Raw genomic sequence first — 21,589 nt, 5'->3', positions numbered from 1 at the left:
ACACTTCATAGATTAGCCCAAGGACTCTTCGGCACAGTCCTCTGAGTGAAGTGTAATTGTCCCCTTTTTACCAGGGACCGGAGGTTTAGGATGGAAATGCCTGCCAGGCTCACAACTCTAGTGGGAGAGAGCCCACGCCCTTAGGAGAGCTCTACCATCACCCTGTTCCTAGTGGAATTCTCCACAACGAAGTGGAGGCATGCATAAAGCGCTCTCCTGGGCCCCGCGCTCCTCTCCCTCCTCTGAAGTGACCTCCCCTGGCCATGTACACTCAAGTCCTGTATGAAGGACACGGCACCACAGGAGAGTGCGGCATCCACTCCTTGGCTCCTCACCTTACACCACAACCCTCTCTGACTGCAAGTCTTCAGTCCATATTACCATGAGAATCATGGAAGAGCAAGCTGGCCAGACTCACAGGGTGGTGGGGCCCGTTGAGATAGGGAACATTTCAGTCCTGATATCACGGACTGGCAGGCCCACCCATGTGACCGACAATGTGCCCTCTCATAGCATGGACATCGCCCTCACACCTTCCTTCTAGTATCCCTAGAAACCTAACGTGCGAGTCCATCCCCAGTTCCTCTTTATCTAAAAGCTCCCATAAGCTCAGGACCCCCTGAGCATTCACTCACATGAGAAAGCAGGAAAAAGCTTCTGCATCAGGACTCAGGCGAAAGTGTCTCCGGGCCAGGGGCTTGAAGCGCTGCCAATGGCGGAAGTTACTGTACTCTCTCTGGGGGTTAGAGGAGCCATCTTGCGAGGCGTTGGACTGGTTGGTGGCCAGGCGGCCCTCCCTGGAAGTGCCATGTGGCCATGGCCCAGAGTTCACTGGGCGAATGATAGGGGCCAGGTGGGCAGCTGGTGGTGGAGCGTGAGGAGGAAAGCCTGGGGTCCAGCCTCCCTTGCCAGCCTGACGTCCTCGACAGGGAACAAAGACTCTGAGCACGAACGGGCCAGTGTCTGTTCGGATGGGCCTATGAAGAGCCTCAACATCAATCTCTGGTGGGCAGGCTTCATCACTGACCCCTAGATGGCGGTCTTGGTCGTGCCTCTGGGCATCTTGGCCGGCGTGGGACTCAGATGGACTTGAGCCCATTCCGGGTGCACTGTGGCTCGGGGCTCCCGGCCCACCTTCGTCCTCTTTCAAGTCCAGGAGTTGTTTCTGCACCAGCTGGTAGGAGGGAGGAGGACCGTGACGGCTCCACGCGCACGAGTGAGAGGAGGAGCACTGGGCAGTGGGACAATGGCCCTGGGGGGGAGGAGGGGACGGGTGACCCCAGGACTAGACTCCAAATACAGACACGGTGGCATTCCTGCCATCCTCCTGCACCTTATTCCCAGCTGTGTGTCCTTCCCTCCGCTCCCGGCTCCCCATCCTCTCCTTCCTATCACCTTGCGCTGCACCCACCCCAGAGAGGGCCCTTCCCCATGCCAGGCCTCCGAGGCAGGGAAGGGATGGACAGAGCCATGTGGGCCTCCTGTTCTGGGGCTCTACCTCTCCCCTGCTCACTGGGGTCCCTCCGTGCCCTGGCCTTCCTGGGTGTCCCTTGTCTCCCCTGTTCTACCTGCGATCCCCCCCTCCTCTGGTTCCCCTGGGCCACCTGGTTTCCCCTGTCCCCTGGATCACCTGGGGTCCCCCCTCCCCTGGAGTCCCCTGGCTCCCTAAGTGTCCCTCTCCCTCCCCTGGCTCACTTCTTCAGGGCTGAGTCCTTCCTCCTGCTTCAGCTCCTCAGCAAGGGCCAAGAGATCCAGCTGTGGGTCTGGGGAAAACAATTCTGCCAGGAATCGAGGTTGAATGACTTTCTCCACCTCGGACAGAAAGAAGAGGCTGTGAGCATCCTTGGCCAGGAGTGGCCTGTGACACAAGAAGACCAGGAGGGAAAGTGAAAAGCAGAGACCCACCCCCACTCTCCTCCACAAGGCGGGGATGGTCAGCACACACACACACACTCACACATGCACATACGCAGTCACACACAAAAGAGCACATATACAGATGCACATACACAGACACACAAAGGCATACACACAGACACAAACATATACACACATACATCTGCGTAAACCTCCCCTAACACCGGGCTCAGGAACAAGGAGCTGAGCTTAAGTCCCATCGGCCTGAGCAGAACCCAGATCTTGGGTGCTGAGAGTTCCATGCCCTGGCATCTTGTAGACCCCAGGCTCCAGGCCCAGCCTACCTTGGTGACAGAGTCTTCCCGGGAACGCAGCTCGTCAATGTAGCTCAAGAGACACGGGTCCAAGTAGGTGTCGTCCTCTTCCTGCTTCAGCTCATTTCCGTCCTTTCCACATTCTGCATGTGACTTGCCTCTGGCTGAGTGGACGGTCCCCACCAGCGCCTCCATCCTGTCCACATACTCCCTCACAGTCTCAGGGGGAATCTCCTTGGGCGCCTTGGGCTCCGGGGTCCGCTGGGATCTGTGTGGCTTCGGGTGCGAGGGCTGGGCCCTGGGGCCGGACATCCTGGGAGCACAGGCTGAGGCAGAGCAGGAGGAAGGGAAGGAAGGTGAGGGACTCCCGGTCCACCTCCTGACCACCGAGCGCACGTTGGTGAGGGCATTGTTTGGGGGACGTTGATGTGGGTGTGGGAGGGGTCAGGACCATCTGAAGCCTCATGCACAGTTGGAGAGGGGAGGTTAGGGGGTCATCTAAGAGAGTCACAAGTAAGGAAGTGGGGAACCTCCAATTTTCTAGGGGTCTCCCCATCAAGCCCACTTCTTAGGCAGACTTCGTGTGGGGTCCTTTGACAGGGAGGTGTGAGAGGAGTTACAAAACTGACCAAGTCAATACCCCGTAGTGACAAAGGGCAGCTGAGACCCCACCTCCCCACACCCCGCCTCGGTGGCTGTTTTGGTTGAAAGACCAATGCCCCTGTCTTGAAAGAAAAGGATCCACATGGGGACGGTGGCCAACCCTAGGCCCCTGTTACCTGTGCCTTCAGCTCCAGTGGGAACCTGGGTGCCTGGCTGAAGGTGCACTTTCGGGGCTGGGGGCCCCCGAGGATCCAGCTTCGGTGGGGCTGGAGGAGGCAGGTCCTGCGCGCACTGCATGCACTGCAAATGCTGAATGTGCATCTCCTCCTCGGCCGCAAATTCCATGAACCTGGGGGGTGACGGAGGCACAGGCCACCCTGAGAAAAAGGCCTCGGTTCTGGAGCCCAACAAAGGCAGCCAAGAATGAGGCACTGGGACAGGATGTGCCTTGGGGCCGTCAAGGCCCTGTGAGGTGCTGTCCACAGCAGAGAGCTGCTCCTGGAAGTGATAACAAGATCTGGGACCCTTCCTGCCTCACCAGCACTGGAGGGCATTCAACAGCATAGACCCAGGTCGCTGAATTGAACCAGGTCAACGGGACACATGGCTGACCCAGGGGGTACCCTCCTCATGCCCCCGTCCCCATCCAGAACCACATGAAGGGCTGACAGCCAGAGGCTGGAACAGGCATGTGTTCCCCACAGGGGTCCTTGCCCGAATCCAGGACCCTGGGCTAGGACTGAGAGTCCTGCAACATAGACCTGGAGACAGGGCCCAGGAGAGGCTGGACGATGTGGATGCTGAGCTTAGAGGAGAGGCCTTCCCTTCCTCTGAGAGGCGCTCGTTTGTTTGCTTTTGTTTCTTAAACCAAGGGGATTACCATGGAGCAAACACTGGAAGGGCCGGAGACCCTTGGGCCGACGACAGCTGGCTTCCCCAGCCTCTTCAAGGATGCCAGGGTACTCACTCAGGGCACTTTTCATGAGGAGAGGTGGTCCCAAATCTATGTTAGTGGCCGCCAGCCACCCACCACTAAGGAAGCAGCAGGCTGGCGGGTGGAGCTCTTTCCCCGGCCCAGCCCATATGGCCGGAGTGGGACCCCTACTGGACTCACAGCTTCACCCTGCCCCGTCCTGAGACCTTCATGTCAAGGCAAGGGTAGGTCAAAATCAGGGGAGGGCAGAGCTCCTGGTGGAGGAAGGACAGAAGTCTCAAACTCTCAAGGTGAGGGAGGGGTTTCTGGAGGACAGTAGGGCCCCTGGGCTGCGGGGCCCCTGTGCTGGGTGACAGCCCTTCTCCTCTGTCCTCTCTGATGAGCACCCCCACGGCCAGACCCTGCCCTCACCCACTCGCCTCACCCTCCACGCAGCCCCTGGGCCCAGGACGCTGACTCACTTTTCCGCCCTGTCGTAGTAGATCATCCGGTCAAGGTTGCTCAAGCGCCGCCATTCCTGCATGGCCCTCCGCAGTCCCTCCTCCAGCAGCACGGTGGGATTCAGGCGGGCCACGGATCGAAGCACTGGGCTGTAAGCACTCGGGGTCAGTCTCCCGGCCCAGCCCAGCCCCCACCTGCCTGACCCCACCCGCCCATGTGGACCACACATCACTCAACCCAGAATGACTGAGCAACAGGAGGGTGAGAGGCGGGCGTCTGGGAGGGCAAAGACAAGCCTTCCCGGCCACTGCTGTCACCGCCTCACACTCACTCAAGGACGACCATCCACTCCCAGACTAGAGCTGGGACATTGTGCCTTGGGGAGCTCTTTTCCTCCTCAAGGCTGCATTTTCATCATAAAAATCACCATCATCAATGAGGCATGGCATGTGCCATGCAATCTGCTAACACTTCATAGATTAGCCCAAGGACTCTTCGGCACAGTCCTCTGAGTGAAGTGTAATTGTCCCCTTTTTACCAGGGACCGGAGGTTTAGGATGGAAATGCCTGCCAGGCTCACAACTCTAGTGGGAGAGAGCCCACGCCCTTAGGAGAGCTCTACCATCACCCTGTTCCTAGTGGAATTCTCCACAACGAAGTGGAGGCATGCATAAAGCGCTCTCCTGGGCCCCGCGCTCCTCTCCCTCCTCTGAAGTGACCTCCCCTGGCCATGTACACTCAAGTCCTGTATGAAGGACACGGCACCACAGGAGAGTGCGGCATCCACTCCTTGGCTCCTCACCTTACACCACAACCCTCTCTGACTGCAAGTCTTCAGTCCATATTACCATGAGAATCATGGAAGAGCAAGCTGGCCAGACTCACAGGGTGGTGGGGCCCGTTGAGATAGGGAACATTTCAGTCCTGATATCACGGACTGGCAGGCCCACCCATGTGACCGACAATGTGCCCTCTCATAGCATGGACATCGCCCTCACACCTTCCTTCTAGTATCCCTAGAAACCTAACGTGCGAGTCCATCCCCAGTTCCTCTTTATCTAAAAGCTCCCATAAGCTCAGGACCCCCTGAGCATTCACTCACATGAGAAAGCAGGAAAAAGCTTCTGCATCAGGACTCAGGCGAAAGTGTCTCCGGGCCAGGGGCTTGAAGCGCTGCCAATGGCGGAAGTTACTGTACTCTCTCTGGGGGTTAGAGGAGCCATCTTGCGAGGCGTTGGACTGGTTGGTGGCCAGGCGGCCCTCCCTGGAAGTGCCATGTGGCCATGGCCCAGAGTTCACTGGGCGAATGATAGGGGCCAGGTGGGCAGCTGGTGGTGGAGCGTGAGGAGGAAAGCCTGGGGTCCAGCCTCCCTTGCCAGCCTGACGTCCTCGACAGGGAACAAAGACTCTGAGCACGAACGGGCCAGTGTCTGTTCGGATGGGCCTATGAAGAGCCTCAACATCAATCTCTGGTGGGCAGGCTTCATCACTGACCCCTAGATGGCGGTCTTGGTCGTGCCTCTGGGCATCTTGGCCGGCGTGGGACTCAGATGGACTTGAGCCCATTCCGGGTGCACTGTGGCTCGGGGCTCCCGGCCCACCTTCGTCCTCTTTCAAGTCCAGGAGTTGTTTCTGCACCAGCTGGTAGGAGGGAGGAGGACCGTGACGGCTCCACGCGCACGAGTGAGAGGAGGAGCACTGGGCAGTGGGACAATGGCCCTGGGGGGGAGGAGGGGACGGGTGACCCCAGGACTAGACTCCAAATACAGACACGGTGGCATTCCTGCCATCCTCCTGCACCTTATTCCCAGCTGTGTGTCCTTCCCTCCGCTCCCGGCTCCCCATCCTCTCCTTCCTATCACCTTGCGCTGCACCCACCCCAGAGAGGGCCCTTCCCCATGCCAGGCCTCCGAGGCAGGGAAGGGATGGACAGAGCCATGTGGGCCTCCTGTTCTGGGGCTCTACCTCTCCCCTGCTCACTGGGGTCCCTCCGTGCCCTGGCCTTCCTGGGTGTCCCTTGTCTCCCCTGTTCTACCTGCGATCCCCCCCTCCTCTGGTTCCCCTGGGCCACCTGGTTTCCCCTGTCCCCTGGATCACCTGGGGTCCCCCCTCCCCTGGAGTCCCCTGGCTCCCTAAGTGTCCCTCTCCCTCCCCTGGCTCACTTCTTCAGGGCTGAGTCCTTCCTCCTGCTTCAGCTCCTCAGCAAGGGCCAAGAGATCCAGCTGTGGGTCTGGGGAAAACAATTCTGCCAGGAATCGAGGTTGAATGATTTTCTCCACCTCGGACAGAAAGAAGAGGCTGTGAGCATCCTTGGCCAGGAGTGGCCTGTGACACAAGAAGACCAGGAGGGAAAGTGAAAAGCAGAGACCCACCCCCACTCTCCTCCACAAGGCGGGGATGGTCAGCACACACACACACACTCACACATGCACATACGCAGTCACACACAAAAGAGCACATATACAGATGCACATACACAGACACACAAAGGCATACACACAGACACAAACATATACACACATACATCTGCGTAAACCTCCCCTAACACCGGGCTCAGGAACAAGGAGCTGAGCTTAAGTCCCATCGGCCTGAGCAGAACCCAGATCTTGGGTGCTGAGAGTTCCATGCCCTGGCATCTTGTAGACCCCAGGCTCCAGGCCCAGCCTACCTTGGTGACAGAGTCTTCCCGGGAACGCAGCTCGTCAATGTAGCTCAAGAGACACGGGTCCAAGTAGGTGTCGTCCTCTTCCTGCTTCAGCTCATTTCCGTCCTTTCCACATTCTGCATGTGACTTGCCTCTGGCTGAGTGGACGGTCCCCACCAGCGCCTCCATCCTGTCCACATACTCCCTCACAGTCTCAGGGGGAATCTCCTTGGGCGCCTTGGGCTCCGGGGTCCGCTGGGATCTGTGTGGCTTCGGGTGCGAGGGCTGGGCCCTGGGGCCGGACATCCTGGGAGCACAGGCTGAGGCAGAGCAGGAGGAAGGGAAGGAAGGTGAGGGACTCCCGGTCCACCTCCTGACCACCGAGCGCACGTTGGTGAGGGCATTGTTTGGGGGACGTTGATGTGGGTGTGGGAGGGGTCAGGACCATCTGAAGCCTCATGCACAGTTGGAGAGGGGAGGTTAGGGGGTCATCTAAGAGAGTCACAAGTAAGGAAGTGGGGAACCTCCAATTTTCTAGGGGTCTCCCCATCAAGCCCACTTCTTAGGCAGACTTCGTGTGGGGTCCTTTGACAGGGAGGTGTGAGAGGAGTTACAAAACTGACCAAGTCAATACCCCGTAGTGACAAAGGGCAGCTGAGACCCCACCTCCCCACACCCCGCCTCGGTGGCTGTTTTGGTTGAAAGACCAATGCCCCTGTCTTGAAAGAAAAGGATCCACATGGGGACGGTGGCCAACCCTAGGCCCCTGTTACCTGTGCCTTCAGCTCCAGTGGGAACCTGGGTGCCTGGCTGAAGGTGCACTTTCGGGGCTGGGGGCCCCCGAGGATCCAGCTTCGGTGGGGCTGGAGGAGGCAGGTCCTGCGCGCACTGCATGCACTGCAAATGCTGAATGTGCATCTCCTCCTCGGCCGCAAATTCCATGAACCTGGGGGGTGACGGAGGCACAGGCCACCCTGAGAAAAAGGCCTCGGTTCTGGAGCCCAACAAAGGCAGCCAAGAATGAGGCACTGGGACAGGATGTGCCTTGGGGCCGTCAAGGCCCTGTGAGGTGCTGTCCACAGCAGAGAGCTGCTCCTGGAAGTGATAACAAGATCTGGGACCCTTCCTGCCTCACCAGCACTGGAGGGCATTCAACAGCATAGACCCAGGTCGCTGAATTGAACCAGGTCAACGGGACACATGGCTGACCCAGGGGTACCCTCCTCATGCCCCCGTCCCCATCCAGAACCACATGAAGGGCTGACAGCCAGAGGCTGGAACAGGCATGTGTTCCCCACAGGGGTCCTTGCCCGAATCCAGGACCCTGGGCTAGGACTGAGAGTCCTGCAACATAGACCTGGAGACAGGGCCCAGGAGAGGCTGGACGATGTGGATGCTGAGCTTAGAGGAGAGGCCTTCCCTTCCTCTGAGAGGCGCTCGTTTGTTTGCTTTTGTTTCTTAAACCAAGGGGATTACCATGGAGCAAACACTGGAAGGGCCGGAGACCCTTGGGCCGACGACAGCTGGCTTCCCCAGCCTCTTCAAGGATGCCAGGGTACTCACTCAGGGCACTTTTCATGAGGAGAGGTGGTCCCAAATCTATGTTAGTGGCCGCCAGCCACCCACCACTAAGGAAGCAGCAGGCTGGCGGGTGGAGCTCTTTCCCCGGCCCAGCCCATATGGCCGGAGTGGGACCCCTACTGGACTCACAGCTTCACCCTGCCCCGTCCTGAGACCTTCATGTCAAGGCAAGGGTAGGTCAAAATCAGGGGAGGGCAGAGCTCCTGGTGGAGGAAGGACAGAAGTCTCAAACTCTCAAGGTGAGGGAGGGGTTTCTGGAGGACAGTAGGGCCCCTGGGCTGCGGGGCCCCTGTGCTGGGTGACAGCCCTTCTCCTCTGTCCTCTCTGATGAGCACCCCCACGGCCAGACCCTGCCCTCACCCACTCGCCTCACCCTCCACGCAGCCCCTGGGCCCAGGACGCTGACTCACTTTTCCGCCCTGTCGTAGTAGATCATCCGGTCAAGGTTGCTCAAGCGCCGCCATTCCTGCATGGCCCTCCGCAGTCCCTCCTCCAGCAGCACGGTGGGATTCAGGCGGGCCACGGATCGAAGCACTGGGCTGTAAGCACTCGGGGTCAGTCTCCCGGCCCAGCCCAGCCCCCACCTGCCTGACCCCACCCGCCCATGTGGACCACACATCACTCAACCCAGAATGACTGAGCAACAGGAGGGTGAGAGGCGGGCGTCTGGGAGGGCAAAGACAAGCCTTCCCGGCCACTGCTGTCACCGCCTCACACTCACTCAAGGACGACCATCCACTCCCAGACTAGAGCTGGGACATTGTGCCTTGGGGAGCTCTTTTCCTCCTCAAGGCTGCATTTTCATCATAAAAATCACCATCATCAATGAGGCATGGCATGTGCCATGCAATCTGCTAACACTTCATAGATTAGCCCAAGGACTCTTCGGCACAGTCCTCTGAGTGAAGTGTAATTGTCCCCTTTTTACCAGGGACCGGAGGTTTAGGATGGAAATGCCTGCCAGGCTCACAACTCTAGTGGGAGAGAGCCCACGCCCTTAGGAGAGCTCTACCATCACCCTGTTCCTAGTGGAATTCTCCACAACGAAGTGGAGGCATGCATAAAGCGCTCTCCTGGGCCCCGCGCTCCTCTCCCTCCTCTGAAGTGACCTCCCCTGGCCATGTACACTCAAGTCCTGTATGAAGGACACGGCACCACAGGAGAGTGCGGCATCCACTCCTTGGCTCCTCACCTTACACCACAACCCTCTCTGACTGCAAGTCTTCAGTCCATATTACCATGAGAATCATGGAAGAGCAAGCTGGCCAGACTCACAGGGTGGTGGGGCCCGTTGAGATAGGGAACATTTCAGTCCTGATATCACGGACTGGCAGGCCCACCCATGTGACCGACAATGTGCCCTCTCATAGCATGGACATCGCCCTCACACCTTCCTTCTAGTATCCCTAGAAACCTAACGTGCGAGTCCATCCCCAGTTCCTCTTTATCTAAAAGCTCCCATAAGCTCAGGACCCCCTGAGCATTCACTCACATGAGAAAGCAGGAAAAAGCTTCTGCATCAGGACTCAGGCGAAAGTGTCTCCGGGCCAGGGGCTTGAAGCGCTGCCAATGGCGGAAGTTACTGTACTCTCTCTGGGGGTTAGAGGAGCCATCTTGCGAGGCGTTGGACTGGTTGGTGGCCAGGCGGCCCTCCCTGGAAGTGCCATGTGGCCATGGCCCAGAGTTCACTGGGCGAATGATAGGGGCCAGGTGGGCAGCTGGTGGTGGAGCGTGAGGAGGAAAGCCTGGGGTCCAGCCTCCCTTGCCAGCCTGACGTCCTCGACAGGGAACAAAGACTCTGAGCACGAACGGGCCAGTGTCTGTTCGGATGGGCCTATGAAGAGCCTCAACATCAATCTCTGGTGGGCAGGCTTCATCACTGACCCCTAGATGGCGGTCTTGGTCGTGCCTCTGGGCATCTTGGCCGGCGTGGGACTCAGATGGACTTGAGCCCATTCCGGGTGCACTGTGGCTCGGGGCTCCCGGCCCACCTTCGTCCTCTTTCAAGTCCAGGAGTTGTTTCTGCACCAGCTGGTAGGAGGGAGGAGGACCGTGACGGCTCCACGCGCACGAGTGAGAGGAGGAGCACTGGGCAGTGGGACAATGGCCCTGGGGGGGAGGAGGGGACGGGTGACCCCAGGACTAGACTCCAAATACAGACACGGTGGCATTCCTGCCATCCTCCTGCACCTTATTCCCAGCTGTGTGTCCTTCCCTCCGCTCCCGGCTCCCCATCCTCTCCTTCCTATCACCTTGCGCTGCACCCACCCCAGAGAGGGCCCTTCCCCATGCCAGGCCTCCGAGGCAGGGAAGGGATGGACAGAGCCATGTGGGCCTCCTGTTCTGGGGCTCTACCTCTCCCCTGCTCACTGGGGTCCCTCCGTGCCCTGGCCTTCCTGGGTGTCCCTTGTCTCCCCTGTTCTACCTGCGATCCCCCCCTCCTCTGGTTCCCCTGGGCCACCTGGTTTCCCCTGTCCCCTGGATCACCTGGGGTCCCCCCTCCCCTGGAGTCCCCTGGCTCCCTAAGTGTCCCTCTCCCTCCCCTGGCTCACTTCTTCAGGGCTGAGTCCTTCCTCCTGCTTCAGCTCCTCAGCAAGGGCCAAGAGATCCAGCTGTGGGTCTGGGGAAAACAATTCTGCCAGGAATCGAGGTTGAATGATTTTCTCCACCTCGGACAGAAAGAAGAGGCTGTGAGCATCCTTGGCCAGGAGTGGCCTGTGACACAAGAAGACCAGGAGGGAAAGTGAAAAGCAGAGACCCACCCCCACTCTCCTCCACAAGGCGGGGATGGTCAGCACACACACACACACTCACACATGCACATACGCAGTCACACACAAAAGAGCACATATACAGATGCACATACACAGACACACAAAGGCATACACACAGACACAAACATATACACACATACATCTGCGTAAACCTCCCCTAACACCGGGCTCAGGAACAAGGAGCTGAGCTTAAGTCCCATCGGCCTGAGCAGAACCCAGATCTTGGGTGCTGAGAGTTCCATGCCCTGGCATCTTGTAGACCCCAGGCTCCAGGCCCAGCCTACCTTGGTGACAGAGTCTTCCCGGGAACGCAGCTCGTCAATGTAGCTCAAGAGACACGGGTCCAAGTAGGTGTCGTCCTCTTCCTGCTTCAGCTCATTTCCGTCCTTTCCACATTCTGCATGTGACTTGCCTCTGGCTGAGTGGACGGTCCCCACCAGCGCCTCCATCCTGTCCACATACTCCCTCACAGTCTCAGGGGGAATCTCCTTGGGCGCCTTGGGCTCCGGGGTCCGCTGGGATCTGTGTGGCTTCGGGTGCGAGGGCTGGGCCCTGGGGCCGGACATCCTGGGAGCACAGGCTGAGGCAGAGCAGGAGGAAGGGAAGGAAGGTGAGGGACTCCCGGTCCACCTCCTGACCACCGAGCGCACGTTGGTGAGGGCATTGTTTGGGGGACGTTGATGTGGGTGTGGGAGGGGTCAGGACCATCTGAAGCCTCATGCACAGTTGGAGAGGGGAGGTTAGGGGGTCATCTAAGAGAGTCACAAGTAAGGAAGTGGGGAACCTCCAATTTTCTAGGGGTCTCCCCATCAAGCCCACTTCTTAGGCAGACTTCGTGTGGGGTCCTTTGACAGGGAGGTGTGAGAGGAGTTACAAAACTGACCAAGTCAATACCCCGTAGTGACAAAGGGCAGCTGAGACCCCACCTCCCCACACCCCGCCTCGGTGGCTGTTTTGGTTGAAAGACCAATGCCCCTGTCTTGAAAGAAAAGGATCCACATGGGGACGGTGGCCAACCCTAGGCCCCTGTTACCTGTGCCTTCAGCTCCAGTGGGAACCTGGGTGCCTGGCTGAAGGTGCACTTTCGGGGCTGGGGGCCCCCGAGGATCCAGCTTCGGTGGGGCTGGAGGAGGCAGGTCCTGCGCGCACTGCATGCACTGCAAATGCTGAATGTGCATCTCCTCCTCGGCCGCAAATTCCATGAACCTGGGGGGTGACGGAGGCACAGGCCACCCTGAGAAAAAGGCCTCGGTTCTGGAGCCCAACAAAGGCAGCCAAGAATGAGGCACTGGGACAGGATGTGCCTTGGGGCCGTCAAGGCCCTGTGAGGTGCTGTCCACAGCAGAGAGCTGCTCCTGGAAGTGATAACAAGATCTGGGACCCTTCCTGCCTCACCAGCACTGGAGGGCATTCAACAGCATAGACCCAGGTCGCTGAATTGAACCAGGTCAACGGGACACATGGCTGACCCAGGGGGCACCCTCCTCATGCCCCCGTCCCCATCCAGAACCACATGAAGGGCTGACAGCCAGAGGCTGGAACAGGCATGTGTTCCCCACAGGGGTCCGTGCCCGAATCCAGGACCCTGGGCTAGGACTGAGAGTCCTGCAACATAGACCTGGAGACAGGGCCCAGGAGAGGCTGGACGATGTGGATGCTGAGCTTAGAGGAGAGGCCTTCCCTTCCTCTGAGAGGCGCTCGTTTGTTTGCTTTTGTTTCTTAAACCAAGGGGATTACCATGGAGCAAACACTGGAAGGGCCGGAGACCCTTGGGCCGACGACAGCTGGCTTCCCCAGCCTCTTCAAGGATGCCAGGGTACTCACTCAGGGCACTTTTCATGAGGAGAGGTGGTCCCAAATCTATGTTAGTGGCCGCCAGCCACCCACCACTAAGGAAGCAGCAGGCTGGCGGGTGGAGCTCTTTCCCCGGCCCAGCCCATATGGCCGGAGTGGGACCCCTACTGGACTCACAGCTTCACCCTGCCCCGTCCTGAGACCTTCATGTCAAGGCAAGGGTAGGTCAAAATCAGGGGAGGGCAGAGCTCCTGGTGGAGGAAGGACAGAAGTCTCAAACTCTCAAGGTGAGGGAGGGGTTTCTGGAGGACAGTAGGGCCCCTGGGCTGCGGGGCCCCTGTGCTGGGTGACAGCCCTTCTCCTCTGTCCTCTCTGATGAGCACCCCCACGGCCAGACCCTGCCCTCACCCACTCGCCTCACCCTCCACGCAGCCCCTGGGCCCAGGACGCTGACTCACTTTTCCGCCCTGTCGTAGTAGATCATCCGGTCAAGGTTGCTCAAGCGCCGCCATTCCTGCATGGCCCTCCGCAGTCCCTCCTCCAGCAGCACGGTGGGATTCAGGCGGGCCACGGATCGAAGCACTGGGCTGTAAGCACTCGGGGTCAGTCTCCCGGCCCAGCCCAGCCCCCACCTGCCTGACCCCACCCGCCCATGTGGACCACACATCACTCAACCCAGAATGACTGAGCAACAGGAGGGTGAGAGGCGGGCGTCTGGGAGGGCAAAGACAAGCCTTCCCGGCCACTGCTGTCACCGCCTCACACTCACTCAAGGACGACCATCCACTCCCAGACTAGAGCTGGGACATTGTGCCTTGGGGAGCTCTTTTCCTCCTCAAGGCTGCATTTTCATCATAAAAATCACCATCATCAATGAGGCATGGCATGTGCCATGCAATCTGCTAACACTTCATAGATTAGCCCAAGGACTCTTCGGCACAGTCCTCTGAGTGAAGTGTAATTGTCCCCTTTTTACCAGGGACCGGAGGTTTAGGATGGAAATGCCTGCCAGGCTCACAACTCTAGTGGGAGAGAGCCCACGCCCTTAGGAGAGCTCTACCATCACCCTGTTCCTAGTGGAATTCTCCACAACGAAGTGGAGGCATGCATAAAGCGCTCTCCTGGGCCCCGCGCTCCTCTCCCTCCTCTGAAGTGACCTCCCCTGGCCATGTACACTCAAGTCCTGTATGAAGGACACGGCACCACAGGAGAGTGCGGCATCCACTCCTTGGCTCCTCACCTTACACCACGACCCTCTCTGACTGCAAGTCTTCAGTCCATATTACCATGAGAATCATGGAAGAGCAAGCTGGCCAGACTCACAGGGTGGTGGGGCCCGTTGAGATAGGGAACATTTCAGTCCTGATATCACGGACTGGCAGGCCCACCCATGTGACCGACAATGTGCCCTCTCATAGCATGGACATCGCCCTCACACCTTCCTTCTAGTATCCCTAGAAACCTAACGTGCGAGTCCATCCCCAGTTCCTCTTTATCTAAAAGCTCCCATAAGCTCAGGACCCCCTGAGCATTCACTCACATGAGAAAGCAGGAAAAAGCTTCTGCATCAGGACTCAGGCGAAAGTGTCTCCGGGCCAGGGGCTTGAAGCGCTGCCAATGGCGGAAGTTACTGTACTCTCTCTGGGGGTTAGAGGAGCCATCTTGTGAGGCGTTGGACTGGTTGGTGGCCAGGCGGCCCTCCCTGGAAGTGCCATGTGGCCATGGCCCAGAGTTCACTGGGCGAATGATAGGGGCCAGGTGGGCAGCTGGTGGTGGAGCGTGAGGAGGAAAGCCTGGGGTCCAGCCTCCCTTGCCAGCCTGACGTCCTCGACAGGGAACAAAGACTCTGAGCACGAACGGGCCAGTGTCTGTTCGGATGGGCCTATGAAGAGCCTCAACATCAATCTCTGGTGGGCAGTTTTCATCACTGACCCCTAGATGGCGGTCTTGGTCGTGCCTCTGGGCATCTTGGCCGGCGTGGGACTCAGATGGACTTGAGCCCATTCCGGGTGCACTGTGGCTCGGGGCTCCCGGCCCACCTTCGTCCTCTTTCAAGTCCAGGAGTTGTTTCTGCACCAGCTGGTAGGAGGGAGGAGGACCGTGACGGCTCCACGCGCACGAGTGAGAGGAGGAGCACTGGGCAGTGGGACAATGGCCCTGGGGGGGAGGAGGGGACGGGTGACCCCAGGACTAGACTCCAAATACAGACACGGTGGCATTCCTGCCATCCTCCTGCACCTTATTCCCAGCTGTGTGTCCTTCCCTCCGCTCCCGGCTCCCCATCCTCTCCTTCCTATCACCTTGCGCTGCACCCACCCCAGAGAGGGCCCTTCCCCATGCCAGGCCTCCGAGGCAGGGAAGGGATGGACAGAGCCATGTGGGCCTCCTGTTCTGGGGCTCTACCTCTCCCCTGCTCACTGGGGTCCCTCCGTGCCCTGGCCTTCCTGGGTGTCCCTTGTCTCCCCTGTTCTACCTGCGATCCCCCCCTCCTCTGGTTCCCCTGGGCCACCTGGTTTCCCCTGTCCCCTGGATCACCTGGGGTCCCCCCTCCCCTGGAGTCCCCTGGCTCCCTAAGTGTCCCTCTCCCTCCCCTGGCTCACTTCTTCAGGGCTGAGTCCTTCCTCCTGCTTCAGCTCCTCAGCAAGGGCCAAGAGATCCAGCTGTGGGTCTGGGGAAAACAATTCTGCCAGGAATCGAGGTTGAATGATTTTCTCCACCTCGGACAGAAAGAAGAGGCTGTGAGCATCCTTGGCCAGGAGTGGCCTGTGACACAAGAAGACCAGGAGGGAAAGTGAAAAGCAGAGACCCACCCCCACTCTCCTCCACAAGGCGGGGATGGTCAGCACACACACACACACTCACACATGCACATACGCAGTCACACACAAAAGAGCACATATACAGATGCACATACACAGACACACAAAGGCATACACACAGACACAAACATATACACACATACATCTGCGTAAACCTCCCCTAACACCGGGCTCAGGAACAAGGAGCTGAGCTTAAGTCCCATCGGCCTGAGCAGAACCCAGATCTTGGGTGCTGAGAGTTCCATGCCCTGGCATCTTGTAGACCCCAGGCTCCAGGCCCAGCCTACCTTGGTGACAGAGTCTTCCCGGGAACGCAGCTCGTCAATGTAGCTCAAGAGACACGGGTCCAAGTAGGTGTCGTCCTCTTCCTGCTTCAGCTCATTTCCGTCCTTTCCACATTCTGCATGTGACTTGCCTCTGGCTGAGTGGACGGTCCCCACCAGCGCCTCCATCCTGTCCACATACTCCCTCACAGTCTCAGGGGGAATCTCCTTGGGCGCCTTGGGCTCCGGGGTCCGCTGGGATCTGTGTGGCTTCGGGTGCGAGGGCTGGGCCCTGGGGCCGGACATCCTGGGAGCACAGGCTGAGGCAGAGCAGGAGGAAGGGAAGGAAGGTGAGGGACTCCCGGTCCACCTCCTGACCACCGAGCGCACGTTGGTGAGGGCATTGTTTGGGGGACGTTGATGTGGGTGTGGGAGGGGTCAGGACCATCTGAAGCCTCATGCACAGTTGGAGAGGGGAGGTTAGGGGGTCATCTAAGAGAGTCACAAGTAAGGAAGTGGGGAACCTCCAATTTTCTAGGGGTCTCCCCATCAAGCCCACTTCTTAGGCAGACTTCGTGTGGGGTCCTTTGACAGGGAGGTGTGAGAGGAGTTACAAAACTGACCAAGTCAATACCCCGTAGTGACAAAGGGCAGCTGAGACCCCACCTCCCCACACCCCGCCTCGGTGGCTGTTTTGGTTGAAAGACCAATGCCCCTGTCTTGAAAGAAAAGGATCCACATGGGGACGGTGGCCAACCCTAGGCCCCTGTTACCTGTGCCTTCAGCTCCAGTGGGAACCTGGGTGCCTGGCTGAAGGTGCACTTTCGGGGCTGGGGGCCCCCGAGGATCCAGCTTCGGTGGGGCTGGAGGAGGCAGGTCCTGCGCGCACTGCATGCACTGCAAATGCTGAATGTGCATCTCCTCCTCGGCCGCAAATTCCATGAACCTGGGGGGTGACGGAGGCACAGGCCACCCTGAGAAAAAGGCCTCGGTTCTGGAGCCCAACAAAGGCAGCCAAGAATGAGGCACTGGGACAGGATGTGCCTTGGGGCCGTCAAGGCCCTGTGAGGTGCTGTCCACAGCAGAGAGCTGCTCCTGGAAGTGATAACAAGATCTGGGACCCTTCCTGCCTCACCAGCACTGGAGGGCATTCAACAGCATAGACCCAGGTCGCTGAATTGAACCAGGTCAACGGGACACATGGCTGACCCAGGGGGCACCCTCCTCATGCCCCCGTCCCCATCCAGAACCACATGAAGGGCTGACAGCCAGAGGCTGGAACAGGCATGTGTTCCCCACAGGGGTCCTTGCCCGAATCCAGGACCCTGGGCTAGGACTGAGAGTCCTGCAACATAGACCTGGAGACAGGGCCCAGGAGAGGCTGGACGATGTGGATGCTGAGCTTAGAGGAGAGGCCTTCCCTTCCTCTGAGAGGCGCTCGTTTGTTTGCTTTTGTTTCTTAAACCAAGGGGATTACCATGGAGCAAACACTGGAAGGGCCGGAGACCCTTGGGCCGACGACAGCTGGCTTCCCCAGCCTCTTCAGGGATGCTAGGGTACCCACTCAGGGCACTTTTCATGAGGAGAGGTGGTCCCAAATCCATGTTAGTGGCCGCCAGCCACCCACCACTAAGGAAGCAGCAGGCTGGCGGGTGGAGCTCTTTCCCCGGCCCAGCCCATATGGCCGGAGTGGGACCCCTACTGGACTCACAGCTTCACCCTGCCCCGTCCTGAGACCTTCATGTCAAGGCAAGGGTAGGTCAAAATCAGGGGAGGGCAGAGCTCCTGGTGGAGGAAGGACAGAAGTCTCAAACTCTCAAGGTGAGGGAGGGGTTTCTGGAGGACAGTAGGGCCCCTGGGCTGCGGGGCCCCTGTGCTGGGTGACAGCCCTTCTCCTCTGTCCTCTCTGATGAGCACCGCCACGGCCAGACCCTGCCCTCACCCACTCGCCTCACCCTCCACGCAGCCCCTGGGCCCAGGACGCTGACTCACTTTTCCGCCCTGTCGTAGTAGATCATCCGGTCAAGGTTGCTCAAGCGCCGCCATTCCTGCACGGCCCTCCGCAGTCCCTCCTCCAGCAGCACGGTGGGATTCAGACGGTCCACGGATCGAAGCACTGAGCTGTAAGCCCTCGGGGTCAGTCTCCCGGCCCAGCCCAGCCCCCACCTGCCTGACCCCACCCGCCCATGTGGACCACACATCACTCAACCCAGAATGACTGAGCAACAGGAGGGTGAGAGGCGGGCGTCTGGGAGGGCAAAGACAAGCCTTCCCGGCCACTGCTGTCACCGCCTCACACTCACTCAAGGACGACCACCCACTCCCAGGCTAGAGCTGGGACATTGTGCCTTGGGGAGCTCTTTTCCTCCTCAAGGCTGCATTTTCATCAGAAAAATCATCATCATCAATGAGGCGTGGCATGTGCCAAGCAATCTGCTAACACTTCATAGATTAGCCCAAGGACTCTTCGGCACAGTCCTCTGAGTGAAGTGTAATTGTCCCCTTTTTACGAGGGTCCGGAGGTTTAGGATGGAAAGGCTTGCCAGGCTCACAACTCTAGTGGGAGAGAGCCCACGCCCTTAGGAGAGCTCTACCATCACCCTGTTCCTAGTGGAATTCTCCACAACGAAGTGGAGGCATGCATAAAGCGCTCTCCTGGGCCCCGTGCTCCTCCCCCTCCTCTGAAGTGACCTCCCCTGGCCATGTACACTCAAGTCCTGTATGAAGCACACGGCACCACAGGAGAGTGCGGCATCCACTCCTTGGCTCCTCACCTTACACCACGACCCTCTCTGACTGCAAGTCTTCAGTCCATATTACCATGAGAATCATGGAAGAGCAAGCTGGCCAGACTCACAGGGTGGTGGGGCCCGTTGAGATAGGGCACATTTCAGTCCTGATATCACGGACTGGCAGGCCCACCCATGTGACCGACAATGTGCCCTCTCATAGCATGGACATCGCCCTCACACCTTCCTTCCAGTAGCCCTAGAAACCTAACGTGCGAGTCCATCCCCAGTTCCTCTTTATCTAAAAGCTCCCATAAGCTCAGGACCCCCTGAGCGTTCACTCACATGAGAAAGCAGGAAAAAGCTTCTGCATCAGGACTCAGGCGAAGGTGTCTCCGGGCCAGGGGCTTGATGTGCTGCCTACGTACGAAGTTACTGTACTCGCTCTGGGTGTTAGAGGAGCCATCCTGCGAGGCGTTGGACTGGTTGGTGGCCAGGCGGCCCTCCCTGGAAGTGCCATGTGGCCATGGCCCAGACTTCACTGGGCGAATGATAGGGGCCAGCTGGGCAGCTGGTGGTGGAGCTTGAGGAGGAAAGCCTGGGGTCCAGCCTCCCTTGCCAGCCTGACTTCCTCCAACAGCTGGAGCAGTCACAACGGTCCCCATCACAGGGGTTACTAAGAATACGGGTGCAGGACATTCAGCACTCCTGCTAAGGGCCCCTGGAGCGCTCCAGTTGAGGAGGGCCTGAGCAACGACAAAGGTCTGAGTCTGGGGGGCCTCCACTGTCCTCCCTTTTGACCTGACTTGGACAGTGAGGTTGCAAGCCCCAGGGGCACTGGGGCCACGGCCACCATTAGCCACCAAAGGCGTCCTGGTGAAAGCTGGCAGCAGCAGGCTGCTGCCAGGAGGGAATGCTGGGGTGATGGGACGTGGCAGGTGCTGCTGCCAGGGTGGCCGGTGCTGGGCGCCAGGAATGGGTGGAGGGAAGGGCACTGCCGTGAAAGTAGACAAGGAGGCACCGGGGTTCATGGTCACATCCGTTCCCAGCACTGGACATCCTGTTGAGGCAAAGGAAAGGAGTGAATGGAGGAGGAGAATGGGCAAGTGGGACTGAGGCTTTCTGTGGCATCAGAGTGTAAATCTCCACAGGTGAGGGACACTTGGCAAGGGAAACTGTGCAGCGTGCAATTGTCTTCAAGTGATTTTCATGCCCTGACCTCCAGTTGAGAATTATTCCACTGGTGACCCCGCGCCCATCCACCAAGGTCCCTGACCCCTGTCTGCCGAGAAGAAATCGCCTCAGCAAGCACTGACTTGGAGAGCCTCCCTAAGGCACCCCCTGGCACCTAAGCCTCACAGGCTGTCTCCTAAGACCTGGAACTGGGTGGACATCCGCTCTGTGAGAAATGCCCCTCAGCCGGCGTACTAGCAGGTAGGGACCTTCTCCAAGGTAAGTTCTAGGCACCCAAAGGCCCTTTGTGGACAGGTATTGTGTAAAATATTAGGGCCCCACCTCCTCCTCAGTCCTCCTTTTCCTGATGCTCAGTATAAATCCCCTCTTTCTTTCCTAGCCTCACAAAACAAAACAAAATGCTGGAAAATATCTCTCTAATGGAATCCCGATACAAACCCATAACATTGGCCCAGAATGCACCTGCCTCTCAGAACAACCCACAGCAGACACGTAACATGGGCCACGTCCTGCCACCCCCTCCCCAGTGCCCAGAGTCACTGTCATCACTCAGGAGTTCTGTTCCTAGGAGGCGGGGGTGGGGGTGGTGGTGTGTGAGAGGTAGGCACGTGTCCCTTAGATTCTGTCATTTCACAGCCAGTGATGGCTGCAGAGGATTAAACAAGGGCCAGGGAATTGTCATGTTACATTGGTCATGGGAGTACAGACCGCCTGTGGTCCTTCCCCTTCCAGCTCCCAATAACGGAAAGAAAATCTGAGAAGCAGGCATAAGCCAGTTGCCATGGCGATCAAATTGTCTGGAACACATCCCTGTTCAGGAGAACAAGGTACACAAAACGGTGCACCTAATTAATCAGAACAGGTGTCATAGGACGTGTAATAATAACACAGAAGATCTTCTTTCTGCCCCTTCCCCCTTTAAAAGAGGAAGCAGCCTTCACACACATTCCACCCGAAACAACCCCACTCCACATCTGTCCCCTGTCCATGAAGGAGTGACAGGAAATATGAACAAACTCTTCCTCTCAAGGCAGCCTGAGGGTCCACCATGAGATACTGGATGAGATGAAGTAAGTCTGAAGAACTGCGATTCCACAAAAGGAAGAACAATTCAGAACAACTCAGGGACCTGAGCCCTCTCTTGGCTGAAGTTACACGGTTGCCCATCCCCTGTTGAATCCCAAGCAACAGTTGCCTGAACTGAGAAGTGAGCTCTGGGCTGGAAGCAGTGGACGAGGTGTGGGCTGCGGCAGTTAGAGTAACCTCCTGCCTAGCTCTCGGAGAGGGCACTTCACTGCAGGTGTGGCCACACACAGCCCCACTGAATAGTTTTCTCACCAAGACCATCTCTCCCCACGGCCCCCTTAGATACAGTATGCTCCTGTTCAAATCCCTTAGAAAGATATGGTGAGGCAAGCTTCAGGTGCCTCAGGAACACAAGACAGGTCTAGGCTTTCCTCATGACCCTCCCTGTGTCACCACCAGGACATCACACACATCCTTACACACACGTTTCAAAGTGGCTTGTCTCCCTTCTAGAAAGAATTAACCTGCCTGCTGCCATCCTTTCTCCATAGCCAGGGCAATTCCTCTTGATCCGCCTCCAATGACCCCTCCTCCCCAGTGCAGTCTCAGGTTTCTT

General features: G+C 58.4%; 1 protein-coding gene across 1 annotated transcript in view; it reads right to left on the bottom strand.

Moving 5' to 3' along the window:
• The window catches only part of LOC309665229 (NUT family member 2G-like), a gene marked incomplete at its 5' end in the record, with an annotated part of 29,333 nt that extends 8,944 nt beyond the window's left edge, over positions 1 to 20,389 (bottom strand). The window contains 2 exons of the mRNA XM_082471420.1: positions 19,377 to 19,813; positions 20,386 to 20,389. Coding sequence (XP_082327546.1) covers positions 19,377 to 19,813; positions 20,386 to 20,389 — 441 coding nt within the window. The remainder of the gene's footprint in view (positions 1 to 19,376; positions 19,814 to 20,385) is intronic.
• Positions 20,390 to 21,589: the final 1,200 nt, after the last annotated feature.

This window comes from Balaenoptera physalus (genome assembly GCF_965194825.1).
Source record: "Balaenoptera physalus genome assembly, chromosome: 7".
Taxonomy (NCBI): Eukaryota; Metazoa; Chordata; class Mammalia; order Artiodactyla; family Balaenopteridae; genus Balaenoptera; species Balaenoptera physalus.
The sequence above is the reverse complement of the archived record's forward strand: the minus strand, read 5'-3'. Positions and strand labels throughout refer to the sequence as shown.